The following is a 27,792-nucleotide window of genomic DNA, read 5'->3' as shown; positions in this document are numbered from 1 at the left end:
AGATCAGATTAGGCCCCTCCATTTTATGAGTTGTCGCTCTTATGCATTGTCCTATACTTGAGTTTGATGGTGTAAGCTTTATTAGTTAAAAAGAGTTTGATGGTGTAAGCTTAAAAAGTATATATATTCATGAACAATGTGAGGGACACAAATTTTTTGTTTTTTATTTTTGGGTCCTGTTAATGTATGCTCCAAGAGAATATATTAACAAATTCGTTTTTTGGGAAAAATTTTATCAAAAATTGAAAAAGCTGTTAAAAATTTTTAAATTTTCAATAAAACTTTTTTCAAAAATGGTATACTATTGTGTGCCCTATGAGAACACGTTAGTAAAATCCATACCACGTCAATAATTATATAAAAATATATATTATCATTATTATTATTATTTGAGGCATTGTATATATATTTTTCATGACAACATGATATCAGATTGACAAGAACATCCCCTCTTTGTTGGGTTATTATTACAAATGGGGTCTCCTCGTGAAGATGTTCCTTTCCCCAATTGGTCTTTTGCATATTTTTTGTTTGCTGATGGATGGTGCTAGCTATATAGGTGTCCCTTCCATCCCATGAGAGGAGCTGTAAAATGCAAAGCTCAAAACCGATTCATATTGATATTGTAATCTGTAATCATTCAAAGGTGTAGGCCGGTACCTGCAGGGTCCACATTGACTTGGTCAGTTATTGGCATCCACGTCACTCAGATTAATATGTATATATATATATGTATATTTATGTATATGTCTCATTGACAAGGGAGGATCCATGGCAAGAACATGATAAGATTAAGAATTTAAGAGTAGACACCACCAAATGGCCCAAACAACTTCCTAACATTTTCCGGTTCCAACTAGCTAATTGCTAAATCTTAGAAGTCATGTGGGTCCAACTGCATAAATTATAATTTTGTTTCTATATGATCAAGCTATTTTTTTTATATAATAATAATTTTATAGCTAGTTATGATTGAGGAGAGAGAATTTAAATCCTAAATGTTTTTGATAAAAATACTAAAAAATACTTACTATAAGGCTCTTGACATGATCGTGTTATTCAAGAAGCGAATTAGAGTTTTATAACTATAGTCTATTTTTAATTGGAAAAAAAAAAAACTCTAGTTAAAAACGAATTTAAACAAATTAAGGGTATTCGAACGAGGTTATTCAAATTTTAAGTTAAATTTGAACTAAAAAGCAAATTTTTTCTATTTTAGTTTCCACTTTTTTTCTAGATCCACTCATGAATGATCAAACTCTATATTTTATTTCTTTATTTTCTTTTTCAAAGTTTAGAGATTAATATGTAACTTATAAAATTATATGATTTAATTTGAAACCTCTTCGAAACTATTGGATTTAATTTGTAACTTGTAAAAGTATAGAATTTAATTTAAAACCCACCATAAATTATAAGTTTTATAATACATTTTAACTAGTTTTTATTACCTACTTTCTTCTTTGAAGAAAATGTTTAAACTGTTTTCTTTAGAATAATAAATAGATAAACATGTTTTATTATTTTCTCTTCCCTAATAATAAATCAAACACTATGTAAGGAAATGGGACCCTTAACCTCACTATATTCTTACTCAAAATATACCACCATCGATCTTCTCAAAGCACATCAGTCTCACCCTAATTTTCACTTACTTTCCATTTCTCATGAGTGGGTCTATGCTGACCTTTTCTAATCCTATAATGCACCTCAAAAAAGGATAAGGAAGATATACATGACACATTTTTTTGTCATAATCTCTCTCTCTCTCTCTCTCTGTACTATGATTCAATTATGGAGTTTTCTTCAATACGTTTGGTTTTTTGTCATCTCTAATCAATCAGTCTGTGTTTGCATGCATTGCATAGACAAAACCTTTCAACTAAAACCAAAATTTAGTTAAAGGCGTTGGTGGGCAAGGCATCCACTTGTTTCTTAATGCCACATGAAAAAGCACAGGAGATAGGGCCCTGTAATAAGGGAGACCTCTTCAGATGTCCCTTCTCTTATAGGTTTAAGTGCTGATGGAACCCACTGGCTTTAGTGGGCTTTAAGTTGGGTTCCCCCACCAGACTAGTCCCACACTTGTAGGGCTTAGCCTTTCACTTGTACGTTTTTGCAGGCATGCACTAGTTAAGGGACCATGTCCTGTAATCAGATAAATGTACACACCAGCAAGAGAAGCCAGGTCCAGTGCCTTTCTCATGTTCAATTAGTTTACCAAAGTCACTCTCAACATTTAGCCAAAGCAAAACAAAAATGTCTCTCTCAAAAACAGTAAGGGTAAAAAATAAAAACAAAAAATCTTTGCTAGAGGAATTTAAGGACCCCTAAATACTGTTAACTGTAAGGCTATACCACCTTATCTTTGTTTTAGAATCTGAGAAGCACTCGACACTCTAAAACTTTGGCATGTTTGTGTAGGATATAGGCATATCCGGATAGTGTGAATTTGTGTTCTCAATGTGTCAAGAATTTACAATGTAACTTGATCTTGATTCTTGACCCAAATATTTTATTAATTAATTATCATATTTTCACTGTGTTTTATCCTTAATTTTTAAGAATTGCTTTTATCATTGTGTCCTATATAGTATTGTATCTGAATGGATTGGAATTTCAATCGACTTAGTGGGAATACTGTACCAGCTCCAAACAATCTGTCGGCATTGGATTACGTTAGAAGCCATTAAGCTCCTTGTATGTAGAATATTAAGTTCCTCAATTAAATTTAAACACATGGTTATATTATATTGTCTAATAAAAAATATTCAATGCTATTTTTTCCCTATCAATTAAATTCAATGCACCTACACATTTGAAATTTCCAAGCATAATAATTTTTTCATACTTTTTTTTTTGGTTGCATAAAGTTCTTCACCTTCTAAGAGACTGCATCTTTGCCAAACAATTTTGGAACATGTTGCAAACCCAATTACTTTCCTCCCCTCAAACTTGAATCTGAGGCAATTGTGCTTTTAAGAATATATCATTTTATGTCAAGAGCTTTGTAACTTAATTGGTTGGTATTTTTTAGTATTTCCAATAAAAACATTCAGAGTTGAAATCTCCATTTTCCAACTATCGAATTAAAAAAAAAAAAAAAAAAAAAAAAAAAAAAAAAAAAAAAAAAAAACACAGAATACATCCTCCTATGTCTGGGCTCCCTATCTGGCATGTATTAATTGGGTTTTGGCCCATACGGTTCACTAGGAACTGAAAGGCATTTCAGATCAGGCCCTTTTAGATCCGGACAAAGTTTGTTGTCAATGAGCAATTGAAATCATTGAATATTTGCATGTTGTTAAGTGCTTGCCTTTATCCATTAAGTATGGTAAAATAGGCCCGGCCCTGCTTTTGGTGGTACAAACTTAATTCTGATGGATTTAAAAAAAAAAAAATTATGAATAATTCTAATGGATCTTAATCTTTTAAATAGTGGTGGTTTTTTCTTTTCTTTTTTATTGGATTTTATTTAATTAAATCACTAAAATATTTGTCAGATTTAGTTAAAAAGTAGCTAGAAGAAATTCAAGAAAGTAATCGTGTAAAAAAGAAAATAGGAGTAAAGGAGAAGAAAGTGAGTCATATGGCCACAAGAGGAATTTTTATGAGCAGTGTTTATTACACACAAATTGTTTTACACACACTCCTTCAAAAGTAACTGAAATTGTAACTTCTAATTACGAATTTTAATTTGGAAAACACTATATGTGCAACAAGTTTAATCCAATTTGTATTTTATGTAAAATATGTGTAACCCCTAGCCTCTAGTGGCAAATTCACTTAGTAAATCAGTTTATTTGGCTGACCAACAAATTCATTTTGCTCCTTCAGATTTCCTTGGAATCCAAGATGCCCTCAATCTGAAATTTGAATATTAACTTTTACCCAAAAATACAAAACAAAAATGAAAAAAAGGAACACCTAAACTGAACTAGCTTCATATTATTTTTCTTCCCAACAAAATTAAGATTCTTATTATTTCAGCTTAATAAAATTAAGATTTATTGTGAATTTCTTTCACTGTATGGAGCACAAACAAGTGGTGGGGGTACTTTTTTTCTTGGTCTATGTTTGCATATATATTTGGATCCCAATTAGAATCGAACCAAAGAGCGGTCCCGCATTAGTTAACACAGATACCAAATTTCAATTCAATTGGACTTCCTTAGCAATCTGATTTTGACGTACTCAAATCTCAACCTGACTTTACAGCTCCCCAAGTCACATATTAGGTATGTTATGGTTTTTTCAAGATAAAGACATGGCTTGTTTTGCTTCATAAAGATGGAAATAATTTCGATCCCTTGATTTTAATATGTTCCTATTTACTTATTGGTTTAGATAAAGGTGAGGCTTAAAGTGACACAATGAACTTGGCAGGTAAGACCAAGAGAGTTCCCCCCGCACCGCTTTTTTTATTTTATTTTTTATTTTATTTTATTATATATATATATATATTTTTTTTTTTTTACTTAAATGACTATAGTAATATTATATTTAAGTATCGGGTACTCACGAAGGTTGCACTAAATATACTAAAATACCGGGATCAAGAATGCTATTTATGCGAACGATAAGAAAAGAGTAATAAGTGCGTACTCATGAAGATTGCACTAAATATACTATAATATTGGGATCGAGAATGCCAATTACGCGATCGATAAGAAAAGAGTAATAAGTGCATGTATGAGTTGTAAAAGCATAAAAAAATGATTTGAACTGATTGTATCAAATGCTTCATTATCTTATTCCTTATAGTATTCATTAACCGGATCCTCAAATTTATCACGGACTGTTCACATAATTACATTAGTATTTACAATGGGAATTAAAGGCTTAGGGCAATCCTCTGACAACAACTATACGGGCTATACACTATCCTAAGTTTCAGCTTGCTGAGCTAAAAGATCTATTACCACATTGTTTTACATTTCTCAACCTAAGCTAAACTGTCTAAAACATCTCATTACAAACTTAAAGTTCTAGAAACCTGTTTCTTGCCCCCATCTTAGTGCAAATAGTAAAGTCTGTGCTGAACCATATAATTGGATCTGTGCCCACAAAACCCCACATACACTTCCAGAGTAAAGGTTCCAAGTTTGAACTGACATAGGGCAAGCAAAATGCATAACAATATTAACTATTAACAAGATCCTGTTTTGGCTTTGCGAAAGCACCTGTGACATATTAACTTACTGTCTTTTAGCATAAAAACAAAAATTAACCTGATATATTATCCATTTAGAAATATTCACACTGACGCAGATATAGGCCACAATTTGTAGTTTACTACTGAGATAAATTCCAAGAGAGATAGGTCCCATGCTCAGTTGGAATAATTAAGCAAGCCAATATAAATTGAATTATATGGATGTGGACCTTACCTAATTAACTTTTTAATACATGATTTGGCTTTTAAGTTAAGGCTGAAAACATGACAACAATGTGGTTTATCAGCCATTCAATAATTTCAATTCCAAGAAACAGATCAATGATGATCTTCAAACACTAAAAACCTTGTCCAAACAATAAAGAGCTGGCAATTTTGGACTTGCTTATAGTATAAGATAAATTGGTCATTATCATTCCAAGCTACGATTAGCTGTTTTCCAAATTCCAATAATACAACATTGGAAAACAAAGCGGTTTTGTTCATTACTGTAGTATAGGTACCAAATACAATATTGAGCTATGGAAGAATAATCTATAAGCATAGGTGCTGCTATTGTTGGAAGAGGGAGAACTTCAAAGGTCATACAAGACCTCACTAAAAAAGAAGAATGCAAGACAACTAGACAAAACCATCTACCTAATTTTATTTCTACTAATGTCTAGTGATATTGCTTCCTCAATAGTCAATACATCAATCTTGAGGAATCCATATTGCCCAAGACCCTATATGCAGCCTTGTTCTCTGACTCAATCAAAACTTAAAGCCCAACCACATCCACAATTTGTATATATGCAGCCCTGTTCTCTAACTCAATCAAAGCTTGAAGCCTAACCATATCCACAATTTGTATCCCTTCATAGATGGTTAGCCATTATCAATACTCACAATTATTATTATTATTTTTTTGAAAGAGTTTTAACTTATGGTGTTCGCTTCTGATGATAGCTCTTTATCATCAAATAAAGACATCGATCAGTTTTTTGGTGTAGGCAGAGATTGAACCTTAGATCTCTACAACCATTAGAGACTTTATCAGTTAAGCTAACTAGAACCCACACTTATAGTTATTTTTGTTTGAGTAATACTACCATCATAAACCATTTTAGAACATTTTTACTGGTTTTTATTTGAAGCCACTACTAATATCATTTTTGTACTTATCAGTAATAATTTACCATATCAATAGTATGTAAAAATGTTCTAAAATGGTGTATGACGGTAGTATTACACAAACAAAAATAACTGTGAGTACTGATAATGGCTAAACATCTATGAAGGGATACAAATTGTGGATGTGGTTAGGCTTCAAGCTTTGATTGAGTTAGAGAACAGGGCTGCCTATATACAAATTGTGGATGTGGTTGGGCTTTAAGCTTTGATTGAGTCAGAGAAGAAGGCTGCATATAGGGTATTGGACAATATAGATTCTTTAAGATTGATGTATTGACTATTGAGGAAGCAATATCACTAGACATTAGTAAAAAAAAAAATTGGGTAGATGGTCTTGTCTAGTTGTCTTGCATTCTTCTTTTTTAGTGAGGTCTTGTACGATCTTTGAAATTCTCTCTCTTACAACAATAGCGGCACCTATGCTTATAAATTATTCTTCCATAACTCAATATTGTATTTGGTACCTATACTACAGTAATGAACAAAACCACTTTATTTTCCAATGTTGTATTATTGGAATTTGGACTTACTTTTAGTATAAGATAAATTGGCCATTATCATACCAAGCTACAGTTAGTCGTTTTCCAAATTCCAATAATACAACATTGGAAAACAAACTAGTTTTGTTCATTACTGTAGTATAGGTACCAAATACAATATTGAGCTATGGAAGAATAATCTATAAGCATAGGTGCTGTTATTTTTGGAAGAGGGAGAATTCAACGATTGTACAGGACCTTACTAAAAAAGAAGAATGCTAAAAAAGAAGAATGCAAGACAACTAGACAAGACCATCTACCTAATTTTATTTTTACTAATGTTTAGTGATATTGCTTCCTCAATAGTCAATACATCAATATTGAGGAATCCATATTGTCCAAGACCCTATATGCAGCCTTCTTCTCTAATTTAATCAAAGCTTAAAGCAGAGATGCACACAGGTAAGGGCCCGGGCCCCCATGGCCTAATATTTTTTTAGTAGGTTAATTTTCCCCCCAAAAAAAAAGACTTGGGCCCCCTTACATTTTTCTTGGGCCCCCTCCCAATTTGTAAAACCCAGCCGGCCAGCCCACATGTAAAAAAAAAAAAAAAAAAAAAACAAAAGAAAAAGGTTAAGTTCAGAAATGTAAACCCAGGCTACCCACTACCCAGCAGTCCGAAGGCTCCACGCCAAAACGCTGCTGCCGCCCACGCCGCCGCCGCCACGCGACACCCATCTCGCCGTGACGCCGCTGCTGGCTTTGATCTGCTCCAGCCTTCACACTCAAGTATTTAATCTATCCTTCAAAATCTCAGAATCAAGTTACCTGGCTCTTTATTTAGTGGCAATATTCCTAATTTGTTATTAGTTTATCCATGAAATATGTATTTTACCTCTAAATGATCGATTTACCACGAATGCTTAATTGGATAACTCAAAAGGAGAGAATTCTTTTTTCATTTTCTATATTTCAAATCAATTGAAGCGAGTATAAATTTTCCATTGTATTATTTTCAGTACAGTTTCTGTCTAAATGACTTGTGGTATAGTAGAATTATTATTACTATTTTTAAAATAATTGCAATGATTATATATTATAAGGAAAAGTGAACGGATGTCCTAACAGTATTTTATAAAATATTTTGAAAAATTTTTATGGGGAAAGAAAAAAAGCAACTATTTTTTTTTTATTTATTTATTTATAAATTTTTATATTTCTTATAAACATTGTATTAAAACTTTCTTAAAATGTTCCATTAACTCATAAGTTGCCCTTGTTATAATAGTGGCCATTTATTTTTTGGGCTAAAAGACTTGTGACTTGTATGTAACTCAGTAACTCACGCATGCCCACTAGCTCAACGACTTACAGCTCAAAATCTCCTTGTTCTCTTTTGGATTTGTTCTTATGGTTGTTTGGTCACTTGGGTCATTGATAATTTGTCAAATTTTTTTTTTGGTTCAATGGGCAATCATTTAATTGAATGCTTTTGATGGTAATATAATCTCATATTCACAGGGAATAATAGATAAGTACAAAGATGGCTTCTGGGTTTGCTTCGAAATGGTCTAAAGGTGTGTGATTGATACTGAAAGATTCAATTTTTGGCCCATAAGTTGCTTATATTGTGCCTTTTGATGCTTTGGTTTGTTTAAATGTATATTTTAGTCATGCAGTTCATATGGGTTTTATTGATATGATATGATATGTGAGTGCATTGATTGAAATGCTTGTTCACAGGTTGTTAAGTTGTTCCTTTTCCTGGTACTAGTTCTTGATTTAATATATGGGAAGAAGTACTAATAACTTCTTGCTGAAATATTATTTATGTGAATCTACGATTGTTTGGGTGGTAATGCATTAGGCTGATACACTTTTTTTAGATGTATGTAGGGTTTTAATTTACTTTATGAGTTTGGTGTGTAAATGAGCTTGAGCTGGGAAATCAAATGAGTGTTGAATTTTGATGTTGTTAAACTTTGTAGTAAGATTGAGAAAGCGAGTACTGAGTTTCAAAACCAGGTTTAGCAAATCTTCAACAAATTAGCTTAGGTTCTAGTCTTTGAACTTGCATTCTTTTATATTACTCACCACCAATAAGAAAGTGGAGTCTTACTCATGATTGGTTTGCCTCATTCAAGACTGGGTTGAATAGATTTAGTGATTTAGCCAAAGCTAAATTTCATTCATGTGAGTCAACTGTATGCTTTTGAAATTATTGGTGCTTAATTGAATTGGCTTCAATAGAAGGAATTGGTATCCAAGCAACTTTGAAGTTGGTGAGAATTAGAGGTAGATATCTAAGTTACTATTATAACCTTCAGCAAGAATTCATTAGCTACTAATACTTCCTTGTTGGTCTCATATAGAGTTAGAAAGTCACCTTTGCGAGTACAAGAGTCTTGATAGTCCATGGATGTTAAAAATCCTGTGTTGTGAATGTAGAAACCCTATTTGTATTAGTACATGAATGATTTTGAAGAATTGATCTGGAGCTTGTAACTATACACTGTTGGGACAAAAGAGTTCATGAAGGTTCAATCACATAGGCTGCCATGTCTTGTAGATAGCTGATTTGGCTATAACCTAGCATGCTTTCTACATAAATGGTTCATTTATCTAGGATTTCATGATACTTGAAAATGGGGTGCATAAGAAATAGTTGATTTTAAAAGTTTCTAGCTGATTGATTAAGAGGATGCCTGCCTCTATTATGTGCAGAAGTTCTGGTTATAAAACAAGTCCAGTTTTCTGCTTAAGAGCATGCATGTTGAAGTCACCACACCTACACAACAAGTATGCCAAAGAGCATTTGTTATAATAGAAGTTTTGGGTTGTGCATGGACACTCTTTTCATTAAGGGATGGCATGCTGCTGACTTGATTTTCTAATTAAATGGTGAATAACTGTTGGTTCACTTGGTGTGGAGTTGTGGTGCCCATTGGAGGGCTGCTCTTTTTTTTTGGTGATGGGAATTGAATGGTTGCTCCTTGCTTAGTATCTGATGTAGATTGGCTGATTGGATGTGAACCATGCCAATGCCAAGCTTGGATTAATTAAGTTTCTTGCCTTGTTCTTTCTTTCCTGTCTATGCTATGTTTGCACAGTCCATATTTGTGTGATGCATGTCTTGGAATATGTGGAAACTGCATTTCATCCTATGAAGACATATTTATAGTTTTGGACTCTGAATTTTTTATGTGGTTGGCTCACTGCATCTTATTCAATGCATTGGGGGAAAAAAACTACTAGTGGGCCGTCAATTGCTAGGGGGCGTCGGCAACAACTTTTCTGGTTTACTTAGTACATCACATGAGATAACATGCGGTAATCCCTTATTTCAGGTCAGTGTTTTCCTCCACTGTTGTAGTTTTTTTTTTCCTTAATTTACTTAAATATTATTTTTATAGTTATAATTGTAGAAAATTTTCTTTTGGTTCTCATGCAATATTCTTTGAAATCTTGTATTGTTTGGATGGTTGATAAATGGAAGTAATTTCTTTGTAATCTTGAACACTACTATGCATAGAATAGGCATAATGAGATGGACCGAGGAGCAGCTTTTGATGGGCTAATTATGACAAAGAGTCATGATTATGCTTTTTTTTAGCTGACTGAAAACGAGTAAGGGGGTGTCTAGCAGTGGCAATCCTACCTGGGCATGGTTATAGTAGAAGAGGCATAATTATGTGGTTTTTGTCAGTTTGCGTAATTTATTTTTATCTGAGATATCTTTTGAAAATATTCTGTCAAAAATTTATGAGATACTGAATTGAACCCTTTGATTCTCAGTAGGCCAGAGGCAAGTTTATTCCTCTGGGAGTCTGGGTAGATGTATTCACATCCAGAGTCAGAACGGGAAACCTGCCTGGATTTTCTGAATTCAAGGTGGTATTTGATGGGGGTTGAAAATATATTTCTGACCAAGCCTATATTAAATTTGGTTTTTATTACATCTGCCCCAAATGGTAGCTAAATAATGTTAGCCACCTCCCTTTGGAAGGCTATAAGGATGTTCTAAAAATTGCCTAGTGCCTACAATTTATTTGAAAGATTAAAAGAAACCCTGATAAAGGTCCACTGTTTTGATCTCTTCTGGATTTTGCCTTAGTTTGTTCTTTGCAATTTCACAGCAACAAAGGACTTTCATTCAGATGAGGACCGTTCTCAAAGTTGTGGACAACTCGGGGGCAAAAAAGGTGATGTGCATACAAGCTTTAAAGGGGAAGAAAGGTGCAAGATTGGGAGACACAATAGTTGCGTCAGTCAAGGAAGCCCATCCCAATGGAAAAGTCAAGAAAGGAAAGGTTGTATATGGTGTGGTTGTGCGTGCTGCCATGCAACGTGGCCGCTGTGATGGCAGTGAGGTTAAGTTTGATGACAATGCTGTGGTGCTTGTTGACAAGCAAGGGCAACCAATTGGGACAAGAGTTTTTGGGCCCGTCCCTCATGAGCTAAGGAAGAAAAAGCATGTCAAGATTCTTACTTTGGCGGAGCATATTGCCTAAGTAGGGACTCCAGGTACATGAGTGACAGCTATAGTCATAGTATAATAGATCTAGCATATGCTTTGTTAGACTCTTGAAATTTATTTCAATTTGTATGCACTTCTTTGTGAGAGGGGAAAAAAACCCGAAAGGAATGTTTTTTATCCCATCAATTTTCAAGTAGTGAGGTAATAGAATGACCTGTAATATTCAAATAAGCAATGCTTATATTGCTGCCAGCCTGCCATTAGTTAGCTCAATTCGTGTATTATCTACGCTGCTGTAGAATGGGGATTCCTCACTTGGTCTCATATTTCGAACCTCCCTAATTATCATCATAAGATAGACCGACCAATAGAAAGTCAAATAATACGGTTAAAGAGCTAAAATAAAATAAAAAAGGTTTGTATGCTTACCGAGTCAACTCTCACACCCTAATTTATAGTAACGACTAACAACCCAAGAGGCAGTAAAACCTACTTTGTAGGTGTGTAAACATAATAACATATCACTAAGAAAAATGACTTTTTTGTTTTATCCCTTCTTCTAATTTTAATATGCTACTATAACCAGACCAAGAAGAATGAAAACATACTGTGTTTTTCCTCAGTTATCTTTTCTTTCTTCCTTCTTTTTTATTGTTCTACTACCATATGAGATCTGGAATTTTTAGAGCATTGAAGGGAATGCTTTGATACCATTCAATCAAAGGTAAACAGAAATTGTGAACCCCACCCTTTATGCTTTCATTGATTAATTGATTTTCTCTTTGCTAGAAAAATATACTAAAGTTTCTCTCCTTCAATTATTTGTTATTTTGTTATAAGTGCATGTATCGTGTGTGCACACTTCCACTCCATCATAATATAATTATTGAGAGATATAATTGGAGAGAGGAGATTTGAACTTTATACGATTTTGTTAGAAATATTAGGTGATACCAATTGAACTACAAAGCTTTTGGCTATAATCAAATTATCATGTTAGATAATTGTGTCCTATCAAAATATGGCTTCCAACTTGACTACTAGTTTGCTACTCATTGAATTTATCACGGTGTAAGCAGCAGTGTGCTTATTGTGATTTGTGACCTGTAGATATCCAATGCTTTAACTCTATAAAATTACCATAATTTTTCTCGTGCACTCAAAGAGCTGTACACTTTTCATATAACTGGAATGGTCGAAATTTAGTACTTGCTGTAGGATACAAACAAGTATGTAATGTCTCATATTTTGCAACTCTAAAGACAGACGGTCACATGAGTCTTGGTGAAAGACACGAAGGTTGTTATTTATTTTAAAAGGAAAAGAGCATAAGATAATGCAAATTCACGGTCTCCATGTCATTGATTGTGAATGACCCAAAAAGAACAAAAAAGTGACTGTGATATAGGGTTCGTTTGGATACAATTTAGGCGAAAAGCACATTTTCGTCCCTACATTTTTAGGCGATTTCTATTTTGGTTCCTAAATTTTATTTTTACCGTTTTTAGTCCCTATTTAGAAAAACGCCATCTATTTTAGTCCTTTCCGTCAGTGCCCTAACGGAAAATCCTAGGTGGCAGACGGAACTTTTAAAATAATAATAAAAAATTTTATTTTGCTATTAAAAAATACCACGTCAGCATTTAAATTAAAAAAAATTAATTTATTAATTTTAACTAAATAAAAAATATTAAAAACAGAATTAAAAACCAAAAATCAAATGAATTGAGATTTAAGTGTGTATTGAACAAGAATAACAAGAACACAAACTCAAATCTTAGAACACAAACCCAGAAAAAAAAAAAAACCTCCAAAACTGAAATTTCGTTTTCCTTTGCTTTTCTCAGGAACCAAACAACCGCGAAGGATCATTTCTATCTAAGTTTATGTGAAACCTTTCTACTGTCCAAATAAACAAAAACAACAGAAAAAATTCAAAAAGAGGAAAACTCCAAAATTTATTTTCTTTTGCTGAACCCGACCAAGATCTTTTAGAATCAAAGAATCCCCAACAACAAACTGCTCATCATCATCATCCAAACCTGACAAAATCAACAATCAATAACTTAAATTTACTAAATTGAACAAATAATTCTAAAATCACACAAAAAAAACCATAACAATTCATTAAATATAATAAACCAAACAGATCCAAAACTCATATCTGAGTTTTGAAAGACAAGGACCCATCAACGACGTCGTCGAAGGCACCCAAAGAAAGCGGATCTGAATCAGACCAGACTCGCCGGCTCCAGCTTCGGCACCGCGAGACATGAAGAGTTGCTGTTGGAGCATGATGGCAGCAGCGGCAGCTGCGGTGGAGGACTTAGTAGTGCCGAAAATCTGGTGGTTACGGAGCTTGGAAGTGAGGGCGGAAGAGATCTCTGGGCTTGAGGTCCCACGGGATTTTTGGGTTGAGGTCAGGCCAAGAACACGATGGGATGGTAGAGAACATTTGCTCCAAGAAGTCATCGTGGGTGTTGTTGGGGTCGAAGTGTGAGTTCTGGAGGTGTTGAATCTGAGAGTTTTGGATCTGCTGTGACTGTTGTTGATGTTGTTGCTGTTGATGATGATGATGATTTTGGAGGTCTTGGAGTGAGATTTGAGTTGGGTTTAAGAGGGAGTTCATTCCTTGCATTTCTCTGCTACAAGGTTGCATATCTGTTTGTGTTGGAATATGAGAGAGAGAGAGAGAGAGTCTCTCTCTCTCTCTCTCTCATATTCCAACACAAACAGATATGCAACCTTGTAGCAGAGAAATGCAAGGAATGAACTCCCTCTTAAACCCAACTCAAATCTCACTCCAAGACCTCCAAAATCATCATCATCATCAACAGCAACAACATCAACAACAGTCACAGCAGATCCAAAACTCTCAGATTCAACACCTCCAGAACTCACACTTCGACCCCAACAACACCCACGATGACTTCTTGGAGCAAATGTTCTCTACCATCCCATCGTGTTCTTGGCCTGACCTCAACCCAAAAATCCCGTGGGACCTCAAGCCCAGAGATCTCTTCCGCCCTCACTTCCAAGCTCCGTAACCACCAGATTTTCGGCACTACTAAGTCCTCCACCGCAGCTGCCGCTGCTGCCATCATGCTCCAACAGCAACTCTTCATGTCTCGCGGTGCCGAAGCTGGAGCCGGCGAGTCTGGTCTGATTCAGATCCGCTTTCTTTGGGTGCCTTCGACGACGTCGTTGATGGGTCCTTGTCTTTCAAAACTCAGATATGAGTTTTGGATCTGTTTGGTTTATTATATTTAATGAATTGTTATGGTTTTTTTTGTGTGATTTTAGAATTATTTGTTCAATTTAGTAAATTTAAGTTATTGATTGTTGATTTTGTCAGGTTTGGATGATGATGATGAGCAGTTTGTTGTTGGGGATTCTTTGATTCTAAAAGATCTTGGTCGGGTTCAGCAAAAGAAAATAAATTTTGGAGTTTTCCTCTTTTTGAATTTTTTCTGTTGTTTTTGTTTATTTGGACAGTAGAAAGGTTTCACATAAACTTAGATAGAAATGATCCTTCGCGGTTGTTTGGTTCCTGAGAAAAGCAAAGGAAAACGAAATTTCAGTTTTGGAGGTTTTTTTTTTTTTCTGGGTTTGTGTTCTAAGATTTGAGTTTGTGTTCTTGTTATTCTTGTTCAATACACACTTAAATCTCAATTCATTTGATTTTTGGTTTTTAATTCTGTTTTTAATATTTTTTATTTAGTTAAAATTAATAAATTAATTTTTTTAATTTAAATGCTGACGTGGCATTTTTTAATAGCAAAATAAAATTTTTTATTATTATTTTAAAAGTTCCGTCTGCCACCTAGGATTTTCCGTTAGGGCACTGACGGAAAGGACTAAAATAGATGGCGTTTTTCTAAATAGGGACTAAAAACGGTAAAAATAAAATTTAGGGACCAAAATAGAAATCGCCTAAAAATGTAGGGACGAAAATGTGCTTTTCGCCTACAATTTATTTTGTTGAAAACTGAAAACACTGTAGAAAAATAATTTTTAAATGTGTGAATAGTATCGTGAGATCTATTTTTAATGAAAAAATTGCTGAAAAGTGACGTTTGTGGGTCTTGTAAACAGTACACAGATCCACTTGTGTGAGCGCACTGCTTATTTTGCTGTGAACAGTGCACGGGTTGAAAAGTCGAAAACAACTGCCAAAAAAAAAAAAAAGAAGAAGAAGAAGAAGAAGAAACACAAAAACGCAAACACAGGAATTATAATTCCTATCCAAACACTCATGTGGTAGTCAATAAGGCGGCCATGAGAAGCATTATATATGTATTTGCAATTAAATAAACTACAACTTGCTCACCACTCCAAGTACAAACCCCCTAGAGTGTGAATCCCATGTATGTGAGATGTGAGACTAGATGCAATGAGACAATGGTCTCATAAGATGGTCAAGTGCGAATCCTCTCATTGTCAATTGGGTTAGACCTAATCGATGAGGATTTCACACTAGTGGGATATAGACAACAAACCATTTGTAATTTCTCTGAAATGCATTAACATGCGTTGTTGTCACCTAAACTTCTTGCTATGGAAAAGTAGTCAACAAAGGCGGCTATTATAGCAAGCAGCATCAGGTTAACTCTCTGGTAAATACAAACCCCAACTTGGTCGTCACTCCAAGTAATGCAGAATTGGAATAGTGGATTGTGAAATGCATTAACATGCGTTGTTGTCACCTAAACTTCTTGCTATGGAAAAGTAGTCAACAAAGGCGGCTATTATAGCAAGCAGCATCAGGTTAACTCTCTGGTAAATACAAACCCCAACTTGGTCGTCACTCCAAGTAATGCAGAATTGGAATAGTGGATTGACTTGAATAACCTCTGCTTCCAGGCAACTTCTTGTGGATCATTCTCTTGTATAAAAGGCCAACACCTTGCACACTTTCGCACACTTTCCAAGTGAGTCTTTACTCTTTCCTTTGTACCTTCTTTCTTACATAGTCCTGTCAGCCAGGCTCAAAATTCATACAAACCTCTGCTACATAATCATTATCATCAAGAAGTACCAATGGAAGGAGGTGGAAATGAATTCACTGGTGAGATCACTCTTCGGCCATTGGAGCTTTCTGACATAGATGATTTCATGGTGTGGGCTACAGATGAAAAAGTGACTCGCTTTTGCTCATGGGAACCTTACACTAACAAAGAAGATGCAATCAACTTTATCAATACCAAAGTTATTCCTCACCCATGGTTCAGGGCAATTTGCCTCAATGGCCAGCCCATTGGTGCCATTTCAGTGACCAAAAATTCAGGCAATGATAAGTGTAGAGGTGAACTCGGCTATGTTTTGGGCTCCAAGTACTGGGGCAGAGGGATTGCAACTAAAGCAGTTAAGCAGGTGGCTAATACTATATTTGCTGAGTGGCCACACTTGGAAAGGCTTGAAGCTATAGTTGATGTGGAAAATCCGGGCTCCCAAAGGGTGCTAGAGAAGGCTGGGTTCCAGAGGGAAGGTGTTCTAAGGAAGTATATGCTTTTGAAGGGGAAAACTAGAGACCTGGTGATGTTTAGTCTTCTTTCTTCTGATCCCAAGAGCTGACTATTTTTTCAAAGTTTTTGTTTTACTTTGTATGTGATTTATGAATCTTAAGCCACCCACTAGCAGAAAACATCGATTAAAATTCTATTCAAATGCTTTGAATGTTCTCTCTTGTCATATAGAACATTCTTGAGATTATAAAAATTCATATCCATAACATATAATATTTGTTTAAAAAAAATATGTTATTCCTACTACAATCTTTCCATAAGATAGCAGCAGATTAATCATACACAGGAAATTTGTTCAGTGCCAGGCCATCTAGCATATAAAATTTGTACTGGTTGAAGTACAGAATACATATACTATATAAAATGCACATATAATATGCTTCTCAGGCATGAATGACAGTTGAAACTTGAAACCCACAAAATTCCTATATGTAATGGGAATGGCCTAATGGGGTCTCAAAGATTCGGTCCCTGCTGCAAGTCTTTCCAGTAGTGCAAAGAACTGCAATGGACCCTCCCCTTAAAAATTTAACATCATGTAAATCTTCTTCCCTAACATACATATTATTTTATTATTATTAGGTGCCAAATATCCATGATGAGAAAGAACACATACCAAACACTTGATGTCAGATTAAAAAGACTAAAAAGGGTAATTACTTATTATTATGGAGTGCAAAGGAACTGAGTTTATCTTGTATTGGGCCTTGTCTTCGGCTCCTTATGGCCAGCTTTTCCAAGTGGGATAGAATCCTAATCACACAATCAACTTACTGCATCATTTGTACCTAAATCATTATACCAATTATATATCTATATACATGGGGCACATAACTCTAAAAGGGGAAACAGAAATTGACAAGAATGGCTTATTTTAAGTTTGCAGATTTACTGACAAAAGAAAAAAAGAAAAAGAAAAGCAGATTTGCTCATGTCATGATACCAGTAGTTACTGTCGTCGCATGTACAATAATTATTTCATATATTTATCTTCTTTCAATAGATCAAATAAAAAAACTAAATTGAAAAACAAATTTGCAACCCAAATTTGCAACACAATAACATCAATAGTCTTCCCAATTACAATGACATATTTCCTAAGTTCATCTTCGTTTTGAAACCCAACTTTTCCAAAACCCTTTGCGAGGCCCTAATATCCACATTAACAAAGCTTTCCAATCTTTCCATACCTAGAAACTCTTCAAACACACTAGAAATAACCATTTTCACAACCATTGATGGTTATACCTCCGCCCCAATGATGAGTGCAGAGGTGAACTTGGCTATGCTTTGGGCTACAAGCACTGGGGCAAAGGAATTGCATCTAAAGCAGTTAAGCTGGTGCCTAATACTATTTTTAGTGAGTAACCACACTTGGAGAGACTTGAAGCTCTAGTTCTTGTTTAAAATGTGGGGTCCCAGAGGGTGTTAGAAAAGGCTGGGTTCCAGAGGGAAGGCATTCTAAGGAAGTATATGATTTTGAAGGGGAAGACTAGAGACATGGTGATGTTTTGTCTTATTTTTGCTGATCCCCAGGGCTGAGTATGTGTTCACAGTTACTGTTGTTTTAATTTGTATGTGATTTTATGAATCTTAAGGCACCCAAAAGCAGAAGACATTATTAAAAAATCTAATTCAAATGCATGCTATGAATGTTGTTTCTTTTCATGTAGAATATTCTTGGGATTACAAATTTTATATCCACAACAATTAATTTGTAAGAAAATGCGTGATTTTGTATAAGAATTCAGTGCCATGCAATAGACCATATAAAATACACATCATATACAAGCAACTGCAACTTTCAGTACTGTTGTGCTTGGTCTTTGCCTAATGGCTCCTAATCACACTAGCAGCTTTCTGCATCATTTTTACCTAACCAAATCATTATACCAATTATATCTATTTATATTAGTTAATAAGGCACAGAACTCTAAAAAGGGGGAAAGGAAATCGACAACAATGGCATAGTTTACTGGCAAAAAAAAAAATACTGATTTGCTAACAGATGGTGACATAATACCAATTTTTGTTGCTGCATAATTAGTTCATACATTGAATATACGCATTATCTCTTTCCAGTGAGTGAACCCCACAACTGTGTGGGATAGCATAGGAAATCCAACATAACACTAGAAAAGTACTGAGTTAATAGAACTTTTCAAGCCTGTTAAGCTTGTCCATCTTCAACTCATTGACAGAAACTGATAGGCCAACCTTATTAACAATAGATCAAATATCAATCAACAAATTGGCAACACCCAGAGAGAGAGAGAGAGAGAGAGAGATGAGAATTAAAAGAAAAGAACCCCTTCAATTAATTACTAGGTCAGTTTTTAAAAAGCTATAAGTAATGACATCAATAGTCTTCCCATGGACAATGACATATTACCTAAGTAGACATTCCCTTTGAAAACCAGCCTTTTCCAAAACCCTTTGTGAGGCCTTAATATCCACATTAACAAAGCCTTCCAATCTCTCCATATCCGGAAACTCTTCAAACACACTAGAAATAACCAAATTCACTGCCACTGTGGTTATATACCTTTGTTCCAATACTTTGGTCCAAAAGCATAGCTGATTTGCCCTCTACAATCTCATAGTCAGACCCTGGTTTGACACATGAATCCAATTGGATGGTCCTCCAAACATATGGCTCTGTAGCATGAGTGAGGCATTGAAATTTCCTTAAATAATCAAGTGCATCTTTTCCTGAAGTGTAGTACCTTAGTCTGCTAGTGCGAATGACTCGATCATCGCATGCCAATTCCATAAATTCGTCCACATCAGAAAATTGATAGTGGCATTGGTTGATTTCTATCTGATTATATTAATCTATATGCGTTGGTCTTGTAGTTGACTCGGAAACACTAAAATGATTGCTAAATATTTAGGAAGAAAAGAACAGGTTATAACTTAAGAAGACCAAGAATTAGAACTACAAGTTAAAAGGAACTACGTGAATTAGGGATCAAAAACACAGAAATTATAGCTTCAATTCAAACAAGTTTAACATAATTAAGGAAAGAGAGAGCCTATGTTCTGCTCTTTCACTTGATACTCATATCCTTTTATGATACTAGCAATTAGCAAAGGCTCTGAAGATCTTCTTGTACGCACAAACTAGTACAATAATGTTACCTATTACAACCACACGTCACATGGCTTGTACTATAATTGGCTGACACTTCACACAACTCTTTTTAGTGACAGACAACTTCCGTCAAGTGCACTAGAGCACTAGACCCATATGATGCAAGCACCGTGTCTAAAATTTGGCATGTGTCTGTATTGTTTTGGATTCAGTGCACTGGACTCAAGTTTTGCCCTTTAGTGACAAAGTAGGAATCTCTCAACTATTAATTAGAACTAGCCACGAACCCGCGCGTTGTGCGTGATAATTATTTTTATGGTGGTTTTTTTTAAATTTAATTTTTACAATTTAAACTAATCTAATAATGAGTAATGATTTCGTAATTATATTTTTATTTACTATAGGAACAATCATAAATGTAATATAGGAACAATCCAAAATGATGATGCCAAAATCATTAGTTGGGTCACTAGTCCAATCGGGAGCATTATATGATCTTGTAGAACTTGCAAGATAAAAGAGAGATAGACTGAAGAGACCACCAGGTTGTGCCCGGTGGGAGAGCCTCCAATGCTTAAATTAGTATTAGCCCATATATTTTGTATATAGATAGTGTTTTGTAGTATTTTATAATAGTTTTTGACATACCTTGACTAGTGAGACCGATTGTCTCTTTTATAAGTGATTTAGGTAGCTGTTGTACATAAATTAGAGTGATTATTACCTTGATTATAATATTTTTTGTCTTGATGAGAGTTTAAGACCTTTGATGATTGTTATTGAATGTGTTGAGCGGTTATCTTTGATGGTCTACTAATGATGCAAGGTCGTCTATATTAATGGACGACCTTAATGATTTTTTTGGACTCATCACAAAACAGCAAAAAAAAAAAAAAAAAAAAAAAACGTAAACTAAAATTAATAAAACTTAACAATGATTAATTGGACCAATATTATGATAAAATTTTGTTTTTGATAATCTATTAAGGTTATTTTCTTTGTAGAAATTATAATTTCGATCACCCAAAACATATTATCAAATAAACAATAATTAGCAAAATCTAAGAATTAAATTTCTATACATGCATTGTTATAAAATAATAATAATAAAAATAAAATTGCAAAAGTTAAAATTTGTCATCTATTCGATTATTTTCGTTTGGCTAACTTTTTTGCTTTTCTTTAAATGAATGACATTATAGAGTACTTCTAAAACAACTATTAAGAGTACTTTGTCCACCACAAAGAATTAGAAAATAAACAAAAATTAGTAAAGTCTTATAGTTTAACATCTAAATTGAGCACTATAAAAAATAATGATATGTAACAGAATAAATACCAAATTATCTAAATCATGCTATGTAATAGAATAATATTATATTTTTATATGCTACATTTAATTCTTTGGAACGCAATAGGATAACATTTAACGATCAAAGAAAATAAAAAATAAAAACAAAAACAACAACAACAATTTAAAAAACAAAACTAAATCGCATTAACCAAAAATAGAGTTTTAAAGAACATAAAAAATTATCAACTTAAAGTAAAGATGCAAGGAAAATAAAAAGATCCACCAAAAAATTTAGAGAGAGAGAGAGAGAGAGAACCATTTTTTTTTTTGGTGAGGGAAAACTATGCATAGAATAGAAGAGATAGTGACAAATTTATAGTAAGAGAGTGTGAATAAGAAGAGAGAGAGAGAGAACCATTTTTTTTTTTTTTTGTGAGGGAAAATTATGCATAGAATAGAAGAGATAGTGACAAATTTATAGTAAGAGGGCGTGAATAAGAAGAAACAAAAATAAAGGAAGATGAAGGGAAAGAGGAAGAATGATATTAATGTAGAGGGTAGTGGAGAGATGAAAAAGTAAGGGATGTAGAAAGATTGAAGAAGTAGTGGAGAGATAAAATGGTAAGGGAAAGAGAAAGGTTGGAGAAGTGTAAATATTAAAAAAAATAAATGTTAAAAATAATTATAGGAAAATTGGAAAAAAAAAAAAAAACCCCTAAAGTTTGAAAGGCTTCAATGTTTTTGTTTTTGTTTTTTGTTTTTTTCTTCATTTCAGTTGAAAATGCTCACACAAAATCTTAAAACTAAACTAAAAAAGATTTGGGTTGGGGTTGAGAGTGGAACTAAATAAATAAGAGTTGGGTTGGATTAATTATACAGATTTATTATAGGGTGATAGTGGAAGTAAATAAATAAGTAGTGGGCTGGATTTATTATAGAGTGATAGTGAAAGAAAATAAATAAATAGTGGACAGCATTTATAGGGCTAAAAATTGTAAAAAACATTTAAAATTGTAGGACAAATTATATATTTTTTTAAATGATGTGGCAGCTGATGTGGCGCAATGTGAAAGCAGTAGTATTAAACGCTACACTTCAGCTTTTAGTAATATATAGATTCAGCTATTGAGTTATCTTCCCAGTTGTTAAGTATCATAAGACAACTTTTATGTTTTGAGGATGAGAAATAGTGCATTCCAAATATAACATGGATGTCCTACTGATTTCAGGTGATAAGGTTAAATTCTAAACTTTAGGAACTAAAAAAATTTAAATGTTAAGAATGTGTTGGTTTTCAAATAGCCCAAAGCTCTGTAAATTGCATAAAATTACCACTCATAAATTTCATTGTGAAAATAGTCTCTGTTGCCAAAACAATCTATTCCATCTCCCATTTTTTCTTGCTTTGAGTCTTATGTGTTTTATGTGAAGAATCCTATTTTATTTTTGTTTCAACTTTCAGCTACGGCATTTTTTTATAACAGCAAAGACGTTTATTTTTCTTCAAATCACAAGGATATATCCATACTTGCGCATACAATGGGAAGCATTTTTTTGGTTAATGCGAGGGGTTTAGACTATTTTCTTTGGGTGTGTATAATCCCTTAATTAAAATAACCACAACTAGTGTATCTGGTCTCATAAGTCATAACTTGTACCAAAGACAAATCAGCATTGAGGGTCATTTACTCATTTTACTCTTTGGTTGTCACCAAAAATTCTTGACACGGTAAAGTAATCAACTAAGGCGGCTATTTTGCAGCATGAGGTTATCTATTGAATCGGGCAGAAGCCACAAGAAGCCAAACATGTTTACTTCAAGAAAATAACCACTCTTCAAATCCACAAGGAGAGATAGTTTGGAGTCTACCAGAAAATATAGGAACAAAACTTTGAATTGTCTTGTAGGCTATAACGTGTTTAAGCAGTAAAAGAAACCCTAGGGCAGCTAAGAAAACACACAAAAATTAGACGGCAAAATTGAGCTAATTGCAAAACTAAATACTAATATTTCTAGGAGACGTCCCAAAATAGATAATACATTATTCTAAACTTTAATTTAAAAGTTATAATGGAAAAAAAAAGTATTAGAAATGACAAAAACACATTTTTTAAGACCTAAACAAAGGAATTTGCCCAAATAGCAGCTTCAATCTTGGCCTAAGGCCACAAGTTTTACCCCAAGCGTCATGATGGATTATCACAAAATTCTATCTTTGTCACTTATGATTTCTACTAGGGCTTTTCTACATTTTGGATTTTTTGTGCACTGACTTTCTAATGCTCTCTTTACTCAATGAAAGATTATGTTGTCAGTTCAACATCACCTATCTTGTTAGTTGCACTGACACGAACAAGGGTACAGATATGACACGGGTATGGACACGGGGGTACGACAATTTTTGAAAAATAAGAATATGACACGGTGTGAACACGACAATTTAATAATCAATTAAATTTTATATTTAGGCATATTTTTTAATATTTTTAGACATAAAATACATTTATGTTTATAATTTAAATAATTAATTATTTTTAGACATAATATAATTAATTAAAATTTATTTTTAGACATATTTCCATAGAAGAGCAACTGACTCAGTTGATTTTTCACTTTCGTTATTCATTTTAGTAAAATCACTTACAATATTTAACTTTAATGAATAAATAAAACTATGGCAAGACACACAAAAACAAAAATCACTAAATTCATAATAAACATTATAATTTATAAGGCAAAAGGCTAGGCTTGTTTGTTGATCCACTGGCACCGACTAAAACCGGTTTGACCGCATCGATCCACCCCCCTCAGGGCTTTGCTGAAGGATTTTGGCACAGTGGTCGATGGCATCTCTTCAGTACCGACGTTGAACCGGTGCAGCCATTGGTGCCGAGATATACACACCACAGAAAACTGAACCACATCGAGTATGTTTAATGTATATATACTTTTTTTTTTTTTTAATATATGGCGTGCTAAGCACGCCGTGTGACACTGTGACTCTCAGTAGGCTCAAGGGGTGTTTGGTAGAATAGTTTGAGAATTATTGTTTGTAATTTTTTAAAATACATATAAATAAAAAAATATGTGAAAATATGTATAATATTGTTTAAAATATGTATATTTTTTTGATTAAAGTAGGTCCAATTTTTCACAATCTCACCCCGTGCGAAGTCAAAAAAATATAAAGGTAGTGTGCCTTTCAAAAATTAAAAAAAAGGTAGCGTGTGTCAGTCCTAGAGTCTGAATAGTCTTACTCAAGTCTTGTCTAAGCTGTCTTGCATTAAAAAAAAAAAAGAAAAAGAAAAAGAAGCAGGCCTTGGAGGTTTCTGTAGCTATAGGTCCATTGTTTTTCTCATGGCCGTCTTTGCTTGTAAAGCTCCTGGGCCGGGTTATGTTTTGTTTTGTTTTGTTTTGGTTTTTTTTTTTTTTTTTTGATTAATAGGGACTATTTGATGAGTAAGTTTAAACTCACATTTTTATATTTTTGTTTTGTTTTGGTTTTTTTTTTTTTTTTTTGATTAATAGGGACTATTTGATGAGTAAGTTTAAACTCACATTTTTATATTTTAAATAACATTATATATATTTTTATACACTTTTTTTATTTATATGTATTTCACCCCTATACTTCTCCCATTTTAATAAAAAAAATAAAATAAAAAAATAAAAAAAATAAAAGAAAAGAAAAATTACGCGGTATTTGGTTAGTGTTTAAGTCACTATATAAGATTTTTTTTTTCTTGTTTACTTTCAGCCATGCACGTACCCTGACTTGTCTCTTTCTCTCTTTTTTAGACTTTTGCTCCTGGGCTTAACTCACTCGATCACTCAGCTCGGTCACATTTATTTTATTCCAACCCCTAATCCCGCGAACAAATAGTAAAGTTTCCCTCTCAATCTCAGGTTTAGTTGAGTACATTCACTCAAACACATATTTTCAATTTTTAAATAATATTACACATTTTTTTACCTACACATATTTTCATTTATGTTTTTAAACACATATTACATTTCAAATACCCTCTCAGATTCTCAGAGCCCATTTGGTATGTGTGTTTAAATAATAGTTTTCAGTTTTTTTAAAATACGTGTGGGTAAAAAAGTGTATGAAAATACGTGTAATATTGTTTAAACACATAATATTGTTTTTTTAAAATATTGTTTAAAAACACATTTAAGCTCCCACCTAATCATTTTTCTCTAATCTTTTGCCCTCAGTCACACAATTTTTTTTTTCCATACCCTGATCCCGCTGAACAAATAATAGTTTTTCCCTCTCAAACTCTCAATCTTAGGCTCCTAGTCCCACCTATGACCTAACCTTCTACTCTTTAAGAACACAAGCTCTTAGTCTCACACTCTCATCAAGACTCATCTCTGATTCTCAGTCTCTCTCTCACAAAGAAAGACTTTCCTCTAAGTTAGTCTCCTTATCATCTCTGTTCTCCACCGTGGCTCTGCCACTATATAGTTTTGTCTTTGGTAACCTTAACCCTTGATTTTTTTAGTTTTATTTTGAATTCATTGAATGTTTCTTATTGATTCTAATTTTTTTTTTTTGGCGTTATTTTCTTGTAATTTCAAGGGTAATTTAAGAGATTCAGCTTTAGCCTAGTAAAGGACTAAATCTCAAAGGCTTAAAGAGTTCTTGGGTATTTTCTGATACTATTTATAATTTTTTTTTGAGTTCACTAATGTTTGATTTTTTTCAAATTCATACAAACCATTGCTAAAACAAAGTCATTATCAAGAAGTAACAATGGAAGTAGGTGGAAATGAATTCACTGAGATCACTCTTCGGCCATTGGATCTTTCTGACATAGATGCTTTCATGGTGTGGGCTACTGATGGTAAAGTGGCTCGATTTTCACATGGGATGCTTACACTAGCAAAGCAGACGCACTAGACTATATCAAGAATAAGGTTATTCCTCACCCATGGTTCAGGGCAATTTGCCTTAATGGTCAGCCCATTGGTGCCATTTCAGTTACCAGAAATATAGGCAATGATAAGTGCAGAGGTGAACTCAGCTATGCTTTGGGCTACAAGTACTGGGGCAAAGGAATTGCAACTAAAGCAGTTAAGCTAGTGGCTAATATTATATTTAGTGAGTGGCCAATACTGTATTTAGTGAGTGGCCACACTTGGAGAGACTTCAAGCTCTAGTTCTTGTTGAAAATGTGGGGTCCCAGAGGGTGTTAGAAAAGGCTGGGTTCCAGAGGGAAGGTGTTCTAAGGAAGTATATGACTTTGAAGGGGAAAACTAGAGACCTGACGATGTTTAGTCTTCTTTCTGCTGATCCCCAGAGCTGAGTATTTGCTCAGAGTTACTGTTGTTTTAACTCAATCAAAGCATCCACAATATGCATTCCTTCACAGATGGCTAGCCATTATCAGTACTCACAATTATTTTTGTTTGCTGTAATGCTACCGTCATAAACCATTTTAGAACATTTTTACATAACATGGTAAATTTTTACTGATTTTTATTTGGGCTCACCTCTAATATTATTTTTGTATTTACCAATAACTATTTACCTCATCAATAATTTATAAAAACATTTGTAAAATAGTTTGCAGCTTTAGGATTTTTCCAATATATAACCCATGCAATCCCCTATTTTGGCTTTAAAGTTACCTGGCTCTTTATTTAGTGACAATATTCCTAATTTGTTATTAGTTTATCCATGAAATATGTATTTTATCTCTAAAGGATCGATTTACCAAGAATGCTTAATTGGATAACTCAAAAAGAGAGAATTCTTTTTTCATTTTCTATATTTCAAATCAATTGAAATGGGTATAAATTTTCCATTGTATTATTTCCAGTACAGTTTTTGTCTAAATGACTTGTGGTATAGCAGAATTATTATTACTATTTTTAAAATAATTGCAGTGATTATATATTATAAGGAAAAGTGAACGGATGTCCTAACAGTATTTTATAAAATATTTTGAAAAATTTTTATTGAGGAAAGAAAAAAAGCAACTAAATTTTTTTTTTTTTACAAATTTTTATATTTCTTATAAAAATTGTATTAAAACTTTCTTAAAATGTTTCATTAACTCATAAGTTGCCCTTGTTATAATAGTGGCCATTTAGTTTTTGGGCTAAACGACTTGTGACTTGTATGTAACTCGGTAACTCACGCATGCACACTAGCTCAACGACTTACAACTCAAAACCTCCCTAATTATCATCATAAGATAGACCAACCAATAGAAAGTCAAATAATACGGTTAAAGAACTAAAATAAAATAAAAAAAGGTTTGTATGCTTACTGAGTCAACTCTTACACCCTAATTTATAGTAACGACTAACAACCCAAGAGGCAGTAAAACCTACTTTGTAGGTGTGTAAACCTATCACCATGGTTTTAAAAATGGGTACGGTGAAAGAACTGAAAAAGGAACTAATTACCGGTTTTTTGATCGGACTGGGGTCCAACCGATGGTCGAACCAGTAACGACATAAATAATTTAATTATTATTTATTTAAATTATATAAATAATTAATAATTTTTTAATATACTAAAACTAACAAACCAATAGTAATAAATAGTTTCCTTAA

At 33.5% G+C, this 27,792-nt stretch overlaps 2 protein-coding genes and 2 pseudogenes across 3 annotated transcripts; 3 read left to right on the top strand and 1 right to left on the bottom strand.

The window, feature by feature from the left end:
- Window positions 1-7,473: 7,473 nt before the first annotated feature.
- On the top strand, window positions 7,474-11,536 carry LOC111987454 (large ribosomal subunit protein uL14mz). 2 transcript variants are annotated; one of them, XM_024019172.2, is made up of 4 exons: window positions 7,474-7,617; window positions 8,350-8,405; window positions 10,084-10,175; window positions 10,986-11,536. In XM_024019172.2, the coding sequence occupies exons 2-4, from the start codon at window positions 8,372-8,374 to the stop codon at window positions 11,337-11,339; spliced, it is 480 nt and encodes a 159-aa protein (XP_023874940.1). In that variant the 5' UTR covers window positions 7,474-7,617; window positions 8,350-8,371; the 3' UTR covers window positions 11,340-11,536. The 2 variants fall into 2 exon arrangements, with proteins under 2 accessions (XP_023874940.1, XP_023874939.1); XM_024019171.2 differs by having other exon boundaries at window positions 7,476-7,617; window positions 10,965-11,536.
- Window positions 11,537-16,015: 4,479 nt separating this feature from the next.
- LOC111987458 (uncharacterized) lies at window positions 16,016-17,003 on the top strand. The gene has a single exon (XM_024019176.2). It carries the CDS (start codon window positions 16,346-16,348, stop codon window positions 16,877-16,879), a length of 534 nt encoding a protein of 177 aa, XP_023874944.1. The 5' UTR covers window positions 16,016-16,345; the 3' UTR covers window positions 16,880-17,003.
- Window positions 17,004-18,978: 1,975 nt separating this feature from the next.
- Window positions 18,979-22,903, bottom strand: LOC111987435 (uncharacterized; annotated as a pseudogene).
- Window positions 22,904-25,936: 3,033 nt separating this feature from the next.
- LOC111987437 (uncharacterized) lies at window positions 25,937-26,556 on the top strand (annotated as a pseudogene).
- Window positions 26,557-27,792: the final 1,236 nt, after the last annotated feature.

This window comes from Quercus suber, unplaced genomic scaffold (assembly GCF_002906115.3).
Source record: "Quercus suber isolate HL8 unplaced genomic scaffold, Cork oak 2.0 scaffold_612, whole genome shotgun sequence".
In the NCBI taxonomy this organism is placed as follows: domain Eukaryota; kingdom Viridiplantae; phylum Streptophyta; class Magnoliopsida; order Fagales; family Fagaceae; genus Quercus; species Quercus suber.
The sequence above is the reverse complement of the archived record's forward strand: the minus strand, read 5'-3'. Positions and strand labels throughout refer to the sequence as shown.

Bases quoted from the DNA above. Each gene is read 5' to 3' on its own strand.
- LOC111987458 (XM_024019176.2), top strand. From the start codon at position 16,346: ATGGAAGGAGGTGGAAATGAATTCACTGGTGAGATCACTCTTCGGCCA.
- LOC111987454 (XM_024019171.2), top strand. From the start codon at position 8,372: ATGGCTTCTGGGTTTGCTTCGAAATGGTCTAAAG. The intron at 8,406-10,083 runs GTGTGTGATTGA...AAAAACTACTAG, and splicing joins TGCTTCGAAATGGTCTAAAG to TGGGCCGTCAATTGCTAGGG. The intron at 10,176-10,964 runs GTCAGTGTTTTC...GCAATTTCACAG, and splicing joins GCGGTAATCCCTTATTTCAG to CAACAAAGGACTTTCATTCA.